The 18298-nt window shown below is 49.7% G+C and overlaps 1 protein-coding gene across 3 annotated transcripts; it reads left to right on the forward strand.

Moving 5' to 3' along the window:
* Window positions 1-455: 455 nt before the first annotated feature.
* Window positions 456-17265, forward strand: REG4 (regenerating family member 4). 3 transcript variants are annotated; one of them, XM_090049479.1, is made up of 6 exons: window positions 456-3948; window positions 5136-5221; window positions 9525-9613; window positions 13309-13446; window positions 14988-15093; window positions 16467-17265. In XM_090049479.1, exons 2-6 carry the CDS (start codon window positions 5155-5157, stop codon window positions 16538-16540), a joined length of 474 nt encoding a protein of 157 aa, XP_089905605.1. In that variant the 5' UTR covers window positions 456-3948; window positions 5136-5154; the 3' UTR covers window positions 16541-17265. The 3 variants fall into 3 exon arrangements, with proteins under 3 accessions (XP_089905605.1, XP_089905603.1, XP_089905602.1); XM_090049477.1 differs by lacking the exons at window positions 456-3948; window positions 5136-5221 and adding an exon at window positions 8531-8650; XM_090049476.1 differs by lacking the exons at window positions 456-3948; window positions 5136-5221; window positions 9525-9613; window positions 14988-15093; window positions 16467-17265 and adding an exon at window positions 10362-11996 and having other exon boundaries at window positions 13309-13429.
* Window positions 17266-18298: the final 1033 nt, after the last annotated feature.

The following is an 18298-nucleotide window of genomic DNA, read 5'->3' on the forward strand; positions in this document are numbered from 1 at the left end:
GGGAAAGCCTGGGACAGAGAGAGCAGGAGAGGCTGGCACTCTTTCCAGCAGAGCAGTCATAAGGGATAGGATGGAAAAAAGGGAAGGGAAAGCTTCTGGCTGCAGCATAGAGGCAAAGAGTCTGTCAGTGCTGGGAGGTGAGCAGTGGTGCGCTGGGAGTGGAGCAGGCTGGGCAGGGACAGCTACAGCCTGCAAGGAGCTTCTAGCAAAGGAGGCCAGCAGGCCCTTTGGACTGCTGCTGTCTGGTAGAGCTGTGTGAAATTTTGCCAGCAGTTTCGTTTCAATGCTGTTTTGACTGGTTTTGAGCTCGAAACAGTGAAACCAAAACGAAACAGAAAGCTTCAAATCAGCCTCAAAATGAAATGAGGCAAGTAGAAACATTTAGAAAGTTTTGCATTTTGAAGCTCAAACTGGGCTTGCCTGCAGGGAAACAGAAACTAAAGTAATGCGAGGGAGGGGGTTGGGGGGTGGGGAGAAGGACTGCTCTCATTATTGACTATGTAGCTGGCCTGTGACTGTCATCCTTTCCTGAGGTCTCTTCCAATCCCAGTGCTCTGGGGGAGGGATGGAAAAACTACATAAAAGGCAGCATTGTGTGAACTGCCCTGCTTTCTGCCTCGGTGTCAGTTGAGTGAGGGTGCACCTTAATGCACATGCAGCGTCTCACATGCATGTTGCAAGTTTTGTCTGTCAGCAGCTAGAGGTGCAGGGCCCCAAAACCTAGACTCCCCCTGCACCTATCTCTTTGAAAGCTGGCAGGCTTTGTGGCCTCAGCAGGGGCTAGCAGGCCTGAAGTTTTGACCCCGCTGTGGCTTAACACATACATGTGACATGAGGTTTTTTTGCTTTCAAGAAATTGAGGTGCAGTTTCCCTGAAACCCCTCCACCTATCTCCTTGAAACGTGGCAGGCTTCATGCCCTCAGAAGGGCTACGATTGCTACAAGGTTCATCCAAATCAGGCCAGAAATGACAAAGTTATAGGCTGTTTTGAGCTTCCCCATTAAAGCCTATGGGTGAAACGTGAAAACAGCAGAACTGTTTCAACAAAACGAAACAGAACAGTTTTGAATCGAAACGAAATTCGAAACGAAATGTTGCTCCATCAAAACGCAAGTCAAAATGGAAAAGTGCTGTTTCACACAGCCCTACTGTTTGGGAGTTGGTGTTTGGTGCTGAGCAGAGATGAGCCGGATTCTCACCTGTGGCTTGGAGCCCCAAAGTGGGATGGGGTAGGATGGAGAGAAACAGCAGCAGGTTGTGGGACATGGATTTTGCTCCATCAGTTGGCAGCTCGTCCAGGGAAGCTAGAAGTGGGAGAGGGGGTTGCTAATGCAGAGTCAGTCAGTGTTTGTGTGTGTGTATGTGCCCTGCAGGTAGGCATGGAGGGCTGTGCACTGCAGCACCCTGGCCTGGAGGACCTGGAGAGGCTGTAAACTAGGAAAGCAGCAGGGAGCATGACTGAATGAAACCAAAGGCCTCAGCTCTCCTTTTCATGCTTGAACATGACAGATAAGGCCCACAGGCAGCTGTTGGCTTAGAAACAAAATTTAAAGGCCTGTTTTTTGGGAATTAGCTTATAGGTATATGTAACCCGGGCAGTACTCCAAGAGGTACCCCCTCTCCAATTGAAGGGATCAAAGCAGGTGCACAAGCGCTGTAGGAGGTGTAGGGACTCTCCTCCCCCTATAGAGCAGAGCCAGACCACCAATGGGGACTTAACCATATACCTTTTAATACTGGGAACATAACAGGCATAAATCGGAAGGTATAGTGGACACTACAGTGCCCCAAGGGGGCAGGATTCAACAAAGGTTAGACACTTAGAATCACTGACAAAAAACAGGGTTAACAAAATATAAAACACAAACAGCAGAACAAACAATACAGGTTGGTGAAATATAAAAAGGCACAAAATGCAAAATGTCAAATGACAAGGAAATATAGGGCCTTGGTACCTGCAGGGGGAGAAAGGGGGAGAAAAACACAATGGCCCCTTTTCACTGCAAGAAGATTTGCTTCTTGTTAGCTCACGCATCACCTCGGCTGGGACGTAAACCCAGATCTCCCATGTGGTAGGCAGGAATGCTGCCACAGCCACCACTGGTAGCACTGCTCCAGCCTGCTAGTGACCTTGACCTTCCCAGAGTCCCAGCCTCACGTTAAGCTGCCCGGCCTCAGATTGGAGGAGCTGGAAGCAGAGCTGGGAACCTCTCAAGTTGCTGCTCAGATCCTTCCTGGAGCGGGGGAGCCTCTCCTGCTGGCTGCAGCCTCTCCCAGGGGATCCTGGAGCCCTGTGGGGAGCCTCTCCTGCCGCCTGCACGCCGCGCTGCTGTGGGTCCCACTGCTGCCAGCAGGTCCTGCTCCTTCAGACCACTGCTCCTGCCCCACTGGCTCAGCTCTTGCCCACTCTGTGAAGCTCCTTCCTTCTTATCCCTCACTGGTGTCTCCCCTGAGTCAGCCCACCCTGCCCCTTTTATCCCCCTCCATGTGACCCAGGGGGCCAGTCGGGACATGGGGGCCTGATTGGTGTGGAGAGGGAATCCCAAGTCCTTCAATCATCTTTTGCTCTTTCAAAACCCCTGGGCTAGGTCACTACCAGCCAGTGCGTCACATATAGATATATGCATTATAAGGGGTCAAGATGGGCAGCAGGGGTTAAATGGATTTCTAAAGAGCTTGGGAGACGCACATGCAGCTTCTCATGTCCCTGAAAGTAGATGGGCTGTCTAGCACAACAAGGCCAACAAGGACACAGAGCCTGGGAGCCAAAGGAAGTATGTACCATACTGTCCCATAACACAAGATAAGTGACACCAGCAACAAGGCCTCAGAGAGCAGGAGAGCCTAAGTCCAGTTTTTTCCTGATCAAATTAGGAAAAGGCCTGGAAGGCTGCATGGACATATGACCACACAGAGAAGCCAACCAAAGATAGCCATGAATAAAGAGTCATCAGGAGTCATTAAGGGGAAAGGAGAACACAAAAGCAGAGACTTGAGATTAATAAAGGGTCTTTCTTGTCTGCCCCGTCCCTCCTTTTGTCCCTCCCTTTGTCCCATCCCTCCTTGCTTTGCTCCTTGAGAGGGGTCCCTATCCCCATCCCTGTCCCCTGGGAGTCCCTGAAGTCACCATGGACAGAGGGCATACCAGCAGCCCATCTCACTCACCCCACTGGAGGGGGGCTGTGGGCCTCGGCATCCCACCTCCAGACTGTTGACACCTAAGAAAGAGCCTCAAAGTGGAGCCTGCATCTTGACCAGATGTACTTTGATGACAGCCCTAGGATTGGTAGATACAGAATTGTTTAATTGTTTGTATTGTTGTTTTTTTGTTCTTACTCCGTATCAGTAAATTCCCATATTATTGACTGGCAGGTGGTGTGGTTGGTCTGAGGATTGTGCCCACCTGAAACAAAGGTATAGGTGCTGGGTCCAAATCCTGTGTCAACAGCAGCTGTGCCTGCTGTGTGGGGCTGTTTGTGAGTGGGTGTCAGGGTGGGAAATTCACTAGAACTGCAAAGCTTTGCCTTAGGTGCCTGCTAGAGCCTCATCAGCAGCATCTGGTTATGATGTGGGCGTAGGCCACTGTCCTGACCTGGTCAAATGATCCATAGGTCTTAACTAGTTGGTGGTGGAGCCCACATTCTTCATAAAACACTTAACTTTATTTACCTTTTGGGAAATATTTTCAGCCACCCGATGTAGGTATTGACGAACTAGGCGTGGCCCTTCCTCATGCTTCTGGAGTAACATCTAAAACAAACAGGCAAGAGTCTGCTGATTGTTGTGAGGGGGGAATTATGAGTTGTAATTACAGTTTTTATGGCCAGAGTTATTGATTCTTGACTGATTGGCTCCAGTTACATGGCGTAGATATATAGAAGCACTCATACTCCTTGCCCACCTTGGGGATCTTGAAGAAGTTGCTACTGCTGATCATCATAAAACAGGTAAAACTGATATTAAAAAGCTGGCTATAGTGCAAATCCAGAGGCTGGCTGGGTCCTTCACAGGGGCTCAGCAAGTGCATCTAGCTGAAGTCCATGACTACTTGGTCCCTCTGAAGGTTTTCTTCTATCTTGGTTCATGAAAGTCTGGCTGAGTCTCATTTGTTGTGGGCATTGGTTTTTAGGCCAGTCCTTTGGACTCACAATGAGGGAAGAATTTGCAGCTGTGCTTTAAACTTTCTCCCCTTGTTTAAATGGCCACCTCTGGAAGGACCCCAGTGATCTTTCTCCCCCTCGGAAGCTGGCAGAAAATAAATACTGTCCTTCCACGTATCCCTCTAAGGGCTGAGCTTCTCTCTTCTGAATCCCAGCCAGCCAAAGTGGATTAGTGCCAGTCAGCATGGCTTAGTCTGTGGCTACGGGGAGCCTCCAACAGAGAACCAGAGCTAGATACCCTGTGTCACTGAATGTCACTGGAAACTGGTTGCTGAATGTGCTTAGGGAGAATGTCAGAGTTGCCTCGTAATACATAGGAGAAATCAGAGATGGAAACTGTCCCAGGTAGGAGGGGAAGGAGGAGGTTGGGGAATGGCTTCCAGGCTGGGGAAGCAGCAGGACAGGGTGGGAAGCTGAGATTGGGATGAAGTGGCAAGGGGGGGCACTGTTAAGATTTGTAGAGAAGCAGGGCAGTGGGATGAGAGCAGAGATGCAGTCAGGTGCAATGGGGGATGGCTTTTGATGCTATTTCTTTAAGGAGACAGCCCCATTTAGACCTGATAAATGTTATTAGAGCTATGAGGTGGGCTCACAGCAAGAGTGACCTTTTCTTTGCATATTCACAAGAGAAGCCTCTAGCCCTACAGGTCCTGAGAGAAGGCAGAACACTGCACTGACAAAGGAGCTTATGGGCGTCCATCTTCACTGACACAACTGCAAGATGATAGTCATGGTGGCACCCATGTGTAAGGTGCCCAGGGTCTAGTTCTGGGGTAGCAAAGAGAGCTCCATGCCCAGAAGGAGCTAAGACCTCTGTCTCACCTTTAATCTGTTCTTCAACCACATGATGCAAATGGTGTTCCCAGGGAGGGGGGTATTGTGCCTTCTGTATAATAGATTGCCAGCTCCAGGTCGTTTCTGCCCCAGCAAAGGCCTCGGAGCCTTTAATGATGACTTTCCCTTGACTTTTCCAGGAAACAGTTAGGAAGAAGGATGTTGCTGTTAGAAACAGTTGTGCTTCTGCTGCTGCTGAGCTGCCCAGGCCTTGGGAAACGCACTGGTGAGTCTCTCTTCTTGGCTAGGCTTGGGCGTGAGGTTTAGTTCCCTTTCAGTGCTTTTTCCCTCATGCTGCCATCAGTCCTGTTGGCAGGTAGTTGGGTCTAGTGGTGAGAGAATGAACCTGGGAACCTGGCCAATGGCCTCCTGTGTGACCTTGATTAAGTCACGTTGCCATTCTGTGCCCCAGTGTTTCCTTTGTAAAGACCCCTGTGATTCAAGGACTGTACTGGGTGCTGCCTCAGGGAAGGCACTTTGCTTGCAACCAGAACTAACGAATCTGCATCCTCACCCAGCGAGTGGGCATGCTTCAGTATCTGCACATCAGTACCAGCCTTCCTGGACCATTCTCCTGGGGTTTAAGCTTCAGGCCTTGAGCCCCAGGTACATGAGCTATAGGCCTGCAGAACTGGTTTTTCAAACATCACTCTTGATCTCCCCTAACTGATGTACCAGGAAGAAATGCAGCAGAAGACACATCTCCCCTTGGCAAAGCCTCATGACTTGTGTCAGCAGGTAAACAAGGGACAGTGCATGTCATTTCAAGAATTTCCCAATACCCCAAAATTCAGGGAGGACACCAGTCCCAACCTGTGTGGAGGAGGCTTCAATCAGCCTTGGGCTGGGGGATTGAGAATGGTATCCCTGGCTGCCATCATCCCACTTGTAGAAAGTGTCTGGGTTGGCATAGTGTGCTCCATTGTCCATGAGGAGGTGCTTGGGGTCTGATGTCTTGGGTATGGAAGAGGAGACTCCTACCAGTGACTCAAGCTGTGCATGTTAGTCAAATGCCAGAGGGTAATAACCAGGAATCCTATCTTTTCTGCTTAAAAATCACAAATTCTCTGATTTAACACCTCCCCCCCAATTCTCTGATTTTAAAAAAACCTCAAATCCATGTTTTCCCACAATTAAAATGAAACACCATTATATATAGGTATCAGTTGAACACAATGTTTTATTGATATATTTACAATTTTAAAGTAACCTGGAACCCTACCCGTACCTCAATCACTATAATATAATAAATTCTAAATACCTATACATTTTGGTGTTTGGGTTTTTTATCATGAAAAATCAGAGTTCTCTCTGCCCCCTTCACTCACCAGGATGCTGGTCCAGCTGCGGTTGTCCCCCCTACAGCTCTGTGGCTCTAAGCAGCCTTGATACACCAGTGTGCTGCCCCTGCCCATGCAGTGCACCTCACTCCCCACCCACAGCCCCCCCCCCGGCCCTGCTGGTACCCCTCACTCCCCACCCACAGCCTCCTGGCCCTGCTTATGCCACTCACTCCCCGACCACAACCTCCCATCCTACCAGCCCTGCTGGAGGGGGCCCCAGCTGCTAGTGCGATGGGGCTGGGGACCCAGGTCCACAGCTCCCTGCTCCCCCCAGCAGTGCCTGAGTCCTGGTGGCTGCTGTGGGAGGTGGCAGCTGCTGTGGCCGCAGCAGAGCCTGGAGCCCAGCTCCCCATCCCCCACAGGCTGCACAGCTGGAGCGGAGCCCATGGGGTGGGGGCAGGTGCAGGCTGCCCGCTATGAGCTTGGAGCTCCCTGCCCTGCTGCCCACCCCCACTGGGGGCTTCTGCGGCCCAATGGGTGGGACCCAGCACAGCAGGACAGAGTGAGGCAGGGAGGCTCAGTGCCACTGCCAGGATCCCGGTGCCGCCATAGTGAGGTTCTCCTTGCTTGCCAGGCAGCGGTTTGGGGCACAGCTCCATGCCACCACCTTTGCTGTTGCAAAGTGGGCAGGGCATGCCTCACCACAACAGCATGGGTCTTCCGGCAGCAGCCCGAGGCTCCCTGCCTTGCTCGATCCTGCTGTGCTGGGTCCTGCCCCAGGGGGAGGGCAGCAGGGCAGGGAGCCCATATCCACCTCTGCCCTGTGCACAAATATGGAGGACACGTGCCCCTCTGGGACTGCGTGCAGCAGAGGGGAGCCAGCCTTTCCACTGCCCCCTGGATGACCTGCCCGTGGCTCCATCCCGCTCCCCACCCAGATTCTGCAGCCATGCATTGCAGCCCTGGGCCCAACCTCCAGGCCCCATGCACTGCCAAGCTGGGTAGCAGCCTCAGCCCTGCCCAACTCCCTCCCTCGCTGTGGGGGCTTCAATACCCAGCCCTCCAACTTACCTGCGGGGGAGCTACGGGAGCTGCTGTCCCGGCTGCCTGGCAGCCACATGCATATGTGCATGCCCACATACCCATGGCACCCCCTGCCTGATCACCCTCTCCTGTTCCCCCCAGCCCCTTGCCAGTCTGCAAGGGGAAACCTGCCATTTCCTGCATTTTTCTTCTTAAAAAGAGAAAATCTAGGTTTTTCTGTAGTTTTCCATGGCAAATGGAAAACCCAGATACCTGGTGATAACTAGCTCCCTGAATGCACTGAGAGCTATAATGGGTTCAGCAGTCCCCCAACACCCATGCACCAGACAAGCTTCACAGATTGGTTCATGCCAGTGCTGCATGCCAGACTGATCTGGGTTACCTGAGCCTAACTGTGAGGGGCCTTGCTGAAGCCATCAAGGCCTCTCTTTAAACTCCAGCTTAGGAAGTTGCAGGAGGCTCTATAATATTCAGGCCATGTCCCCACAAGAGGTGTGATGGCCCTCAAACCTGTTGCATGTGGGAGAAAAAGAAACTCAATTTTTCTTTGGCGAGTTGAGACTCCAAATGCTGATATTGTGTTGGCTGTGGAAGCAGGAGCCATGGTCTGGGAGCATGCAGAGGAAATAGTCACATGAAAGCACTTGGACTGTCCAGTTACTAATGCATGCGTGTATCATGGGGATGAAGAGGGCTGTGTGGACAAGGTCTGCTTGCAGCCCCAGGGGTGGATTCTAGGATGAGGCAAGGGATGTGAACATGTAAGGGCACAGCTCCCTCAGTGCTGCCCTTCAGATAGCAGCAGGTGAAGGCATGGCACAGGCAGTGTGGTGTAGGGCAGAAAAGTCCTTCCTTTGGACCCATGCATTGCCCTCCAGCACTCAACTCCACTGCTGCATCTTAGGGTAGGATGTGGTCTTCTCAGTGTGTTGCACCACATGGGGAAGCTCTGAAGGAGGAAAAAATACCTTTTACTGAGATGCTGCCTCTGCAACTGCTTTGAATGTGACCTTGTAAATAAGTAAATTCAGGTTGGGCCCCTCCTGCAGAAAAACAAGCAGCAGGTTGGATGGGGAGGCAAGAGTTAACTCAAAACAGGAGTATCAAGAACCTGGGTTAATGTTAGAACATGTAGAGAACTGCCCCAACCTTAGAGTTAATAAACTACTCAGTTGTCAAACAAATTAAACCTTTCTTGGAATGGGAACTGTCCAGAAGGCACAGACTGCTTGAGATACTGGTTTGGTACAGTTGGGGCATGGCATTTGTGGTCATTATAAAGGCCATGAGAAATTGCTGCAACTTGTTGGTTATTGCACATTTGCAAGGTACTTGTTGCTGGAAAGCTCAGGCAATATTACATTCTCCCCACAAAAAAGAAACCACCACTGTCTTTTTACAGCGGTGTTCAAACTGCTCCTCCCTCCTTTGTGCTTCCAAGCAGATTGTCCTGGGATAGAGTGTATTACCCCGGTTTCCTCCCAAAGCATGTTGTGGAGGTCTCTGCCATCAGCTGGTCAGGGAGTGTAGCCCACTAGAGGCTAATCCTGCTTGGTAGTTTGGAGGTTGTGAAGCCTGCTTTCTCTCCCTTCTGGCACGTGTTAACTCTTCAGCTTTGTCACCACTTCACATTGGCTGGGTCCAATGCATTGTTGTGCTCCTGAAGGGCATGCCTGCTGTGAAGAAGGGGAAGGAGAGTTGAGTTTTTAGTCAGAGTTGAGTTTTAGTCTTGACTTATTTTGAAGACAAAGATCCAGAATCTTACTCTCTCCACAGGTCTGCTGTGGAGCAGTGGATAGACCAGCTCTGTTAAGTAAGCAGACTGTAACTTCTTGAGTCATCCACTCTTTATGGATGTGTCAGTAGGCTCTGTTTTCTTCCCAGTTACATTAGGAGGTGTTTCTAGCCACCGCTGCAGCTCAAGCATTTACCTGTACTGGAGAAAACTACAAGGGTTCTCTCGTTTTGCTTGTATTTGGGGGAGCTGGGGGAAAATGGTCTCAGCTGCTGAGACTGTTGAGAGGGAGGCAAGTTCCTGCAATGCCTCTTGAAGGTATGTGAACATGGAGCAAGGCCATGGGTATGCTCAGAGGGCTTCCAGTCAAGCTGAGGTTGATAGCTGCAGGTTAATTTTGCAGTACAAGGCACAAATGGTGGCAAAGTGTAGTATGGATAACCTGATGTTTCTGTTTTTGAATGCAGAGCTATTCAGCTGCCTTCCTGGATGGTACTACTCCAAAACCAGCTGCTTCAGGTACTTCCAGAGTCAGCGGAGCTGGGCAGATGCTGAGGTAAGAATCTTCTATCCAAGAGCAGTTGCTCCAAGGCTAGGGACTCAGTCCCTCTGACTGTCCTGTTCTTAGTCAACCCAAAGAGTGTCCCAGTTTAGTAATATTCCATTTAAGTGTGGCTGTTTGATAACCTGGAACAGCCCCATCTCCAAGGACACCAGTGTGCTTACAACATGGTCCAGGGAAGTGATGCTTCCCCTCTATGTGGCACTGGTCAGGCCACAGCTGGAGTACTAGGTCCAGTTTTGGGCACCGCACTTCAAGAGGGATGCGGAGAATGTTGAGAGGATTCAAAGGAGGCCACTCGTATGGTCAGAGGCCTGCAGGCAAGGCCCTACGAGGAGAGCCTGAGGTACCTAGATCTCTTCAGTCTTCGCAAGAGAAGGCTGAGAGGTGATCTTGTGGCTGCCTATAAATTAAGTAGGGGAGGGCAGCAGGGAATAGAATCTCCTGATGCTCTGTTTACTAGGGCACTCCCTGGCTACAAATTGATGGAGAGCAGATTTAGGTTGGACATTAGAAAGAACTTCTTTGGTAAGGGTTGCCAGAATCTGGAATGGGCTTCCAAGGGAGGTGGTGCTTTCCCCTACCTTGGGGGTCTTCAAGCAGAGGCTGGACAGGCACCTAGCTGGGGTTGTCTGACCCCAGTGCTCTTTCCTGCCCAGGGCAGGGGGTTGGGCTTGATGACCTACTGAGGTCCCTTCTGACCCTAACATCTATGAATGTATGGCACCCATCTACCTGGCTCTAGGCCACCCTGGGTGGATATTGGGGGGGGGAAAGAGGGAGTGGCAAAAATCTAGCTAACTTTAAAGGTGTAGCTTGATTGGTTTATGAAAGAATTTCTACAAGGTTGTTGCTTTCAATAGCAGGTGACTAGATGCAGAGGCCTGAGCAGTTTAAATTCTTCCCTTTCAAAATGGCTGCCATGTACCATTATTCACAATAAGCTTCCTGCCACAGGCTGCTCTAAGATGCCATCTTTCAAAATTGCCATTGTCTGGATGTCATTAAAGCAAGTCAGATATACTCCTAAAGAGTTTGCATGTACTTTTCAGTGGCCATCAGGTTCTCAGTCCTACCTCTCTTCATCCCATTCCATGTGCCTCTCTAAGCCAAGACCCCAAGCTCCTGGGAACAGGGACTGTTGTGTCTATAGACAACTGTCATGAGTGGGACTCACTGTCTCTGGTCTACTCCTCTGCCCTGGAACATCTCGTGGGAGGATCACTCAACAAAATCTGAGTGGTCGCAAAGCTTCCTCTGGAATGACCTCTACCTGAAGAAGTCTACAGGCCAGCGAGAGGCAAAGCCCTACTCAACCTGGTACTGGCTACTGCGGGTGACCTAATCACTGACCTAATGATCGATGGGAAGCTGGGTGACAGTGACCACCAGCTGATCACCTTCACCATCCGCCGTAAAGCTGGCAAGTCAGTCAGCAATGCAGAAGTCCTTGACTTCAGGAAAGCCAACTTTGACAAGCTCAGGAGGCTTCTCAGTGAGGCCCTAAGGGACCACAACCCTAGGGGGAGGGGAATTCAGGAAGAGTGTTTGCTCTTCAAGGGAGCGATCCTCAATGCACAAGGCAAGTCTATTCCATCTCGGAGGAAAGGCAGCAAGAGGGCACAGCAGCCCCCCTGGCTCTGCAGGGACCTAGCAGACCTTCTGAGGCTAAAAAGAAAGGCCTACAAAGGGTGGAGGATGGGATTCACCTCCAAGGAGGAATATTCTGCTCTGGTCTGGTCCTGCAGGGAGCAAACCAGGAAAGCCAAGGCTGCAACTAAACTCCAACTAGCTTCAAGTATCAAGGACAATAAAAAGTCCTTTTTCAGATATGTGGGGAGCCGGAGGAAAAGCAAGGACAACATTGGACCCCTGCTAAACCAGATGGGACATCTGACAACTGACGCCCAGGAAAAAGCCAACCTATTAAATGGGTACTTTGTGTCAGTCTTTCATCAGTCCCATGAGATGCCCATGCCCACTACAGGACAGGGAGGTCTGGGTGAGAGAGATCCCCTGCCCTCTGTCAATGCTGACCTTGTGAAGGAACACCTTGAGAGGCTGGATACCTTCAAGTCAGCTAGCCCTGACAATCTGCACCCCAGGGTACTCAAGGAGCTGGCGACCATCATAGCCCAGCCCCTGGCATGGATCTTTGAGACCTCCTGGTGCTCTCGTGAAGTGTCCGAAGACTGGAAGAAGGCCAATGTGGTGCCTATTTTCAAGAAAGGGAGGAAAGTGGATCCAGCAAACTACAGGCCCATCAGCCTGACTTCTATCCTGGGGAAGATCTTAGAAAAGCTTATTAAAGAGGCCATCCTTAATTGACTGGCCAATGTCAACATCCTGAGGGATAGCCAGCAAAGGTTTGTTGCAGGTAGGTCTTGCTTCACCAATCTCATTTCCTTCTACGACCATGTGACCTATCACCTGGACAAGGGAGAAGAGATTGATGCCATATATCTTGGCTTCAAAAAAGCCTTTGATCTGGTATCTCATGATCACCTCTTAGTGAAACTGGCCAACTGTGGCCTTGGGTCCACCATGATCCACTGGCTGGGAAATTGGCTCCGTGGTCAGACCCAGAGGGTAGTAATTGATGGAAGTCACTCATCATGGTGCCCTGTGACCAGTGGGGTCCCCCAAGGCTCTGTCCTTGGACCCATATTGTTCAACATCTTCATTAATGATGTGGACATCGGAGTCAGAAGCGGACTGGCCAAGTTTGCCAATGACACCAAACTTTGGGGCAAAGCATCCATGCCAGAAGACAGGCGGGTGATCCAGGCTGACCTGGACAGGCTCAGCAAATGGGCGGATGAGAACCTGATGGTGTTTAACACCGAAAAATGCAAGGTTCTCCACCTTGGGAGGAAAAACCTGCAGCATCCTTATAGGCTCGGCAGTGCTACGCTGGCTAGCACTATGGAAGAAAGAGACTTGGGGGTCATCATTGACCACAAGATGAGCATGAGCCTGCAATGCAATGCTGTGGCTAGTAAAGTGACCAAAGAGCTGGCTTGCATCCATAGATGCTTCTCAAGCAAATCCCAGGATGTCATTCTCCCCTTGTACTTGGCCTTGGTGAGGCCGCAGCTGGAGTACTGCATTCAGTTTTGGGCTCCACAATTCAAAAAGGATGGGGAAAAGCTTGAGAGAGTCCAGAGAAGAGCCACGTGCATGATCAGAGGTCAGGAAAACAGACCTTACGACAACAGGCTGAGAGCCATGGGGCTCTTTAGCCTGGAAAAGCGCAGGCTCAGGGGTGATCTGATGGCCACCTGTAAGTTTATCAGGGTGACCACCAGGATCTGGGGGAACGTTTGTTCACCAGAGCGCCCCAGGGGATGACGAGGTCGAATTGTCATAAACTACTGCAAGACCATTTCAGGCTGGACATAAGGAAGAATTTCTTTACTGTCCGAGCCCCCAAGGTCTGGAACAGTCTGCCATCGGAGGTGGTTCAAGCACCTACACTTCAAGAGGAATTTGGGTGCTTTTCTTGCTGGGATCCTGTGACCCCAGCTGACTTCCTGCCCTTTGGGCAGGGGGCTGGACTCGATGATCTTCCAAGGTCCCTTCCAGCCCTAATGTCTATGAAAGTCTATGAAATCTATGAACAAGGCAGAGATCCATGCTGTTGGTGGTGATTAATTCTTCTATTTTTCTAATTGTTTCTAATTGCTCAGGCCTATTGCCAGTCTTTAAAGGAGGGTGCTCATTTGCCCTCTCTCCATGAGGCCAAGGACCTGCAATACATTGCCCAGACTATTTCATACTATCAGCAAACCCGTCCTGTGTGGATTGGCCTGAATGACTCTCAGAAGGTATGTGATAACCTCAGACTTCTCCTAGGGTTGTGGGGGGTGCAGGAAGGGGGGCTCATGTACTTGCTGTGTTCTGCCATCCCTGGAGGTGGATTTACTGGGCCGTAAAATGCCAATTCCTGATACATCGTGGTTAGGTGAGACCTGCTGTGGAGGAAGGGGGCTCTTACTGGGGGGGAGGATGGAGTGATAGTGATGCTGAGAGCACTGGGGCCATGTAGTCGCATGGTACAGCTCTGTGTGTGTGTGTGATGCAATTGGTAAATGATGAGCAAGGAAGCGTGCTCTACATTTGGGAGTGCTGCTGCCAGGCAGCTCTGGCCTAGTCCTAGGGACTAGGCAAGGTATGCAAGCAAGAGACAGGTTTAGTATCTTGGGTTTCAGAGGTGATAGGGTCTTGTCCAGTGGGTTGGGCACCATTTGTGGCAGGGTGCTCTGAGGAACAATGTGAGGTGCAGACAGCTGAGCCCTGCTTGTTCTTGCATGAATTAGTTGGTAGGTTTAAATGTGCTTAAATGGTTCTTTGAAAATCAGAGGGATTTGGGAAATGGCTCGTGCTGTCTGCTTGGATTAAATGGCTGCTTAATTCACTTAAGGGTGTTATCAATGGCTTATAGAATTATTAATGCTTCACCCAAAGGCTGTGGTGCCTCAAATTTGCCCATGGCATGCCATCCAAAAGGTAATCACAGGCCCATCTTCCAGCTCACACATCACCTGTTAATCACAGACATAAGCATGTCATCCATCATGTGCCCACTAGAGACTCAGTATCCTTCAATCCTATCCCAGTCAAACACAAGCCCAACTTTTCTCACCTGGTACCCAGAAACAATTGGAAGAACCTCACCATAACTTACATACTCACTGTCCTGTTCTGAGACCTCCTACCAACCACAGATTCCCTTTCAATCAGTCTCCCTGGCATGTTTAAGTTGTGTACCTCAAAGGGCAACTGCTGTTTGCTCTGTGGGAAGGTACAAAGGCGTTAACTAGAATTGGAGCCCCGTTATATTGGGGACCATGCAGAAAGAGGAAGAAGAGTCACCACTATGATTTTTGGCACATGGGCTACCAGCTGCAGAGAGGTGTGTGTTCATGAGCATTGTACATTCTTTTTATTCATTACACATCCTATACACTGACCTTTCCTGTTTCATGTTTAACTATTTTCTTCCTTTCCAACCAGCTGGACAGCTGCATTACTTGTGGAAGAAAGGACTCCATCATGTTCCTTATGTTCCATTTAGAGTCAATGATTCCTAAAGCTGATTTAGACATATGTCTGTTGGATAGCAGGTAGACCGCTAGATAGGACAGTTTTTGGGTTACTTTACAAATGACTTTTAGACTTAAGTACAATGAGACTGTAGTGACCACCAGGATCTTTAAACAATTTCCTTCTTCCCTGTCATTTCCATACATTTAAATTGTGTTCCTTAATATGCAAATGTTATAAATTTAATGCTGGTATTAAAGTAGCACCCTCAATATCAAATATCCTTCTAAGTAACTTTGAATCTATGCTTTTCTGGTTGCAGAACCAAGACTGGAAGTGGCTTGATGGAAGCACATATAAGTCCACTTCATGGCTTTCTGCCAGTGGCAGCCATAGTGGATCATGTGCCAAGCTCTCCCAGGATTATGGTAAGGCATGGTGGTAGGTGGCTCCCCCAGGAGAATTCCCAGCAGGATCCCAGCTAAGCTATGTAGAGCTGTTTGTGAGTTCCCAGGGTCTTATGTGTAGAACTTGATGGCTACATACATTAAAGTAGGCCTCAAAGGGCCCTTAAAGCCTTAGGGGAAATAGGATATCGAAAGGGGCTGAAGAACATATTAAAAGATCAACATCAAGGGTTAGGCATACTTAGTCAACTATATAAATCCACAGGAGTGTTTCATCATATCAAGAAGATGGGATCAGCCTCCTCTTGTGCAGCACATCTGGTGACCAGTGAACATCAGTTCTGGTCACCTCATGACCAGCCTCAATATCAACATATTACATCCTCAGAAGGAGGTGTAAGAGTGTACAAAATAGTAGCGAATGGTCTAGAATCAGGCATGATGAGCAGAAGGGAGGCAGCGAGTGAAATGAGGGGTGGCATGTTCTAATATTGGAAGAAAATGCTGCATAGGAGGCATGGTTAAAGGCTTTGCTCAGTGCTGTATTGTCAGTGGGTTCCATGGGCTAACCATGTTCAGAAGGGATGAGGCACTCTTCCAGGTGAGGAGATCGGGGTGATCAAATATTAAAAAAACAGAACAACCACCAAAAAAACCCCCAGCCTGTCTTGGTAAAGGCATCCTCTAAGTAGTAGGGCTAGGAGGGAACCTGCCATTGTCACAAATAGGGGTTTTGTCTCTGAAACAAGACACTGGCTGCTATTGGATACCAGATAAGGGATAAGAAGGGTTCTGGTCTGAACCACTGTGGCAATTTCTGTAATCCCAAGCCTCCCTTTTTCCTTCATCCACAGCTGGTTGCCGTTGGCCTTGCTTCCCTCACAGAATGGCAAAGCTTTCTTGCCACAACATGGGTCAATGCTTGGTCACATCCCACCACCTCCATCAAGGCCGCTTGCGTCATACCACTTCCTAGCCCAGTTGGGCATACTCTGCCACTGCTGCCTTGCTCCTAGGAAGTTCTGCCTCAACTACATCTTTTCTTATTCTGGCATCCCTGTTTCTTGACTTCTTAGACAATGTCCAACCCTTCCTCACCTCCTGATCTGAGAATATCCTGGCAGGTCTCATCCGGCTGCCAGACTACATTGGGCCTGGTCCTGCTAGTCTCATCCATACCCCCATTTCCTCACTGTAGGATCTGATGCACCAGGCACTATTTGCAGCTCCACAGAACATGCCTTACCCTATATCACACCCCTGGGAGCTTGCCCCAGTGCTAGTCTCGATTCGCATCTCTTCACTCCCCCCATGCTTCTGTGCAGTGATCTTAATGCCTCTCTTAACACAGGCAATATCTGTACCAGTAACTGCATTGCTGCTTTTCTTTGCAGGATTTAAGAAGTGGTCTGGTGCTGACTGCCGTGAAGCTCATCCCTTCGTGTGCAAATACACAGTCCTACACTGAGCAGCAGGTCCCACAGCCACCAGTCCCTGCTCCTTTTGCTATCCTGACATCTTCGTCACATGGCAAAGCTTGATCTAGTTCCTGCTAAGGAGAAACACACAACTTGTCCATAAGCCATGACTATTCCCTGTAGTGATCTCTGCTGTTCTGCCTCACCAGGGCTGGCTTTATTCCACTAAATATCTCTCTTGCTGAATGAATTTTGTGCTACTAAAAGGCTTCAGACCAATGGCTGTAGAATGTGAAGTCTCATAGTTGCAGGCTGGAGGCCATCTCCCCCTTCCTAGTTCAGAGGCTTGTGTGATTCACTTGGAAATATCTATTGTTGGGTTAAGTATCTCTAGCATAATCCTTCCCCGTGTTACCTGCCCTACAGAGAGAAAACCCTATTTCTACCCCATGACCTATTGACTCTGTGCCAGTGATACCAACAGAAGGGCCTGTTAGTGATCAGTCCAAAGTCTCTTCATGTAGACTCCCATCTACTAAAGACTGGGCTGAGAAGCATCAGCTCATGTTACACAGGCTGAGCCCACCCCTCTTCCCCAGCTATCACAAGGGAAAGATTATTGGTCCTGAATGGGCCTACATCAGACGTGACTCTGCAAGGCAAAGCAATGATCCTGTTATCCTGGGAATGTCTGCTCCTTCCTTCACCCCTGAAAGCTGCTGGCGGTGTGTGCTAACCTGTATCTCTGAATAAAAAGCAATGGTACAGCTCTGTGCACAGGACCTCTGTTCATCAGTGCCAGGTTTTGTCTTATGGTTGGTAGGAATGTCTGGTTTTCTAGGGAATGCTATGGGAACAGCTTCATTCCATAGGCCCATCCTCACCCTCTACCACAGGTAAGAATGTGGTCACAGGACACTTGTCACTGCAGTTAGCCTGGACTCTTACCTGGGTTTGCCCCCCACTCCTCATCCACACCTGTTTGGCTTTCACTCGTGAGTGTCGTGATACTTTTATCTAGTCTAGCTGGCTTAGTTTTGTGAGGGAGAGAAAGCATTAGAGGCCATATACCATTTTCACTCAGGCTGGTGAGGAATGTCAGCTTAATCCCTTGAGTGCTTGATAGTCCCCCAGGGCCTTCCCACAATCCCTCTCACATGCTTACAAGGACAGACAAGTTCTCCAAAAATTCACTGGTGCAGAATCATAGAGCAGCACAAAGAACCATGGGATCATGGGCGAATGCTTCCCTAGATAGGACATATTAACTCTGGTAAGGGTTTTGCAGAGTGGCTGGCCACATCTAGGCTAGCCTCCCTAGGTGCTCAGACCCAGGTAGTGATCATCCTGAGAGCATAGGAGGTGTCCACAAAACTGTCCAAGATAGTGGGCCTACAACATCTCCTGAAAAACTAAAGGCAGGAGATGCTGGCACTAGAGCCTGTGCAAGAGAGAATCTGTGGCACATATCTTTCATGGTTTGATGTGCTGTTGGGGCCCGAAGCTACCAAATGTAGACCAGATGTCAAGAATGTGCTGAGCTTCAGTTGGCAGGAGGAGAGGTTGGAGCAAAAGTGGGGCACTGTGGTGGAGTCCATGCTCTGCTGTGGATCTTAAAGCACCTGGAAAAAGCTCTAGTTTCTTGTTCCATCCCAGACTGGGGCCTGTTGGGATGGGGAATAGATGGAGGTGGGGTAGTCTGGCCCTAACCTTTTTCATCCAGGCCCCTAAAGGTCTCCTGTCATTGCTAAACTGGAGGCTGAATCTTTACACAACTATTTAGGCACCTGCTCACTTCCCAAGGCCTC

This window comes from Crocodylus siamensis, chromosome 5 (assembly GCF_052110815.1).
Source record: "Crocodylus siamensis isolate JL-2025a chromosome 5, ASM5211081v1, whole genome shotgun sequence".
Taxonomy (NCBI): domain Eukaryota; kingdom Metazoa; phylum Chordata; order Crocodylia; family Crocodylidae; genus Crocodylus; species Crocodylus siamensis.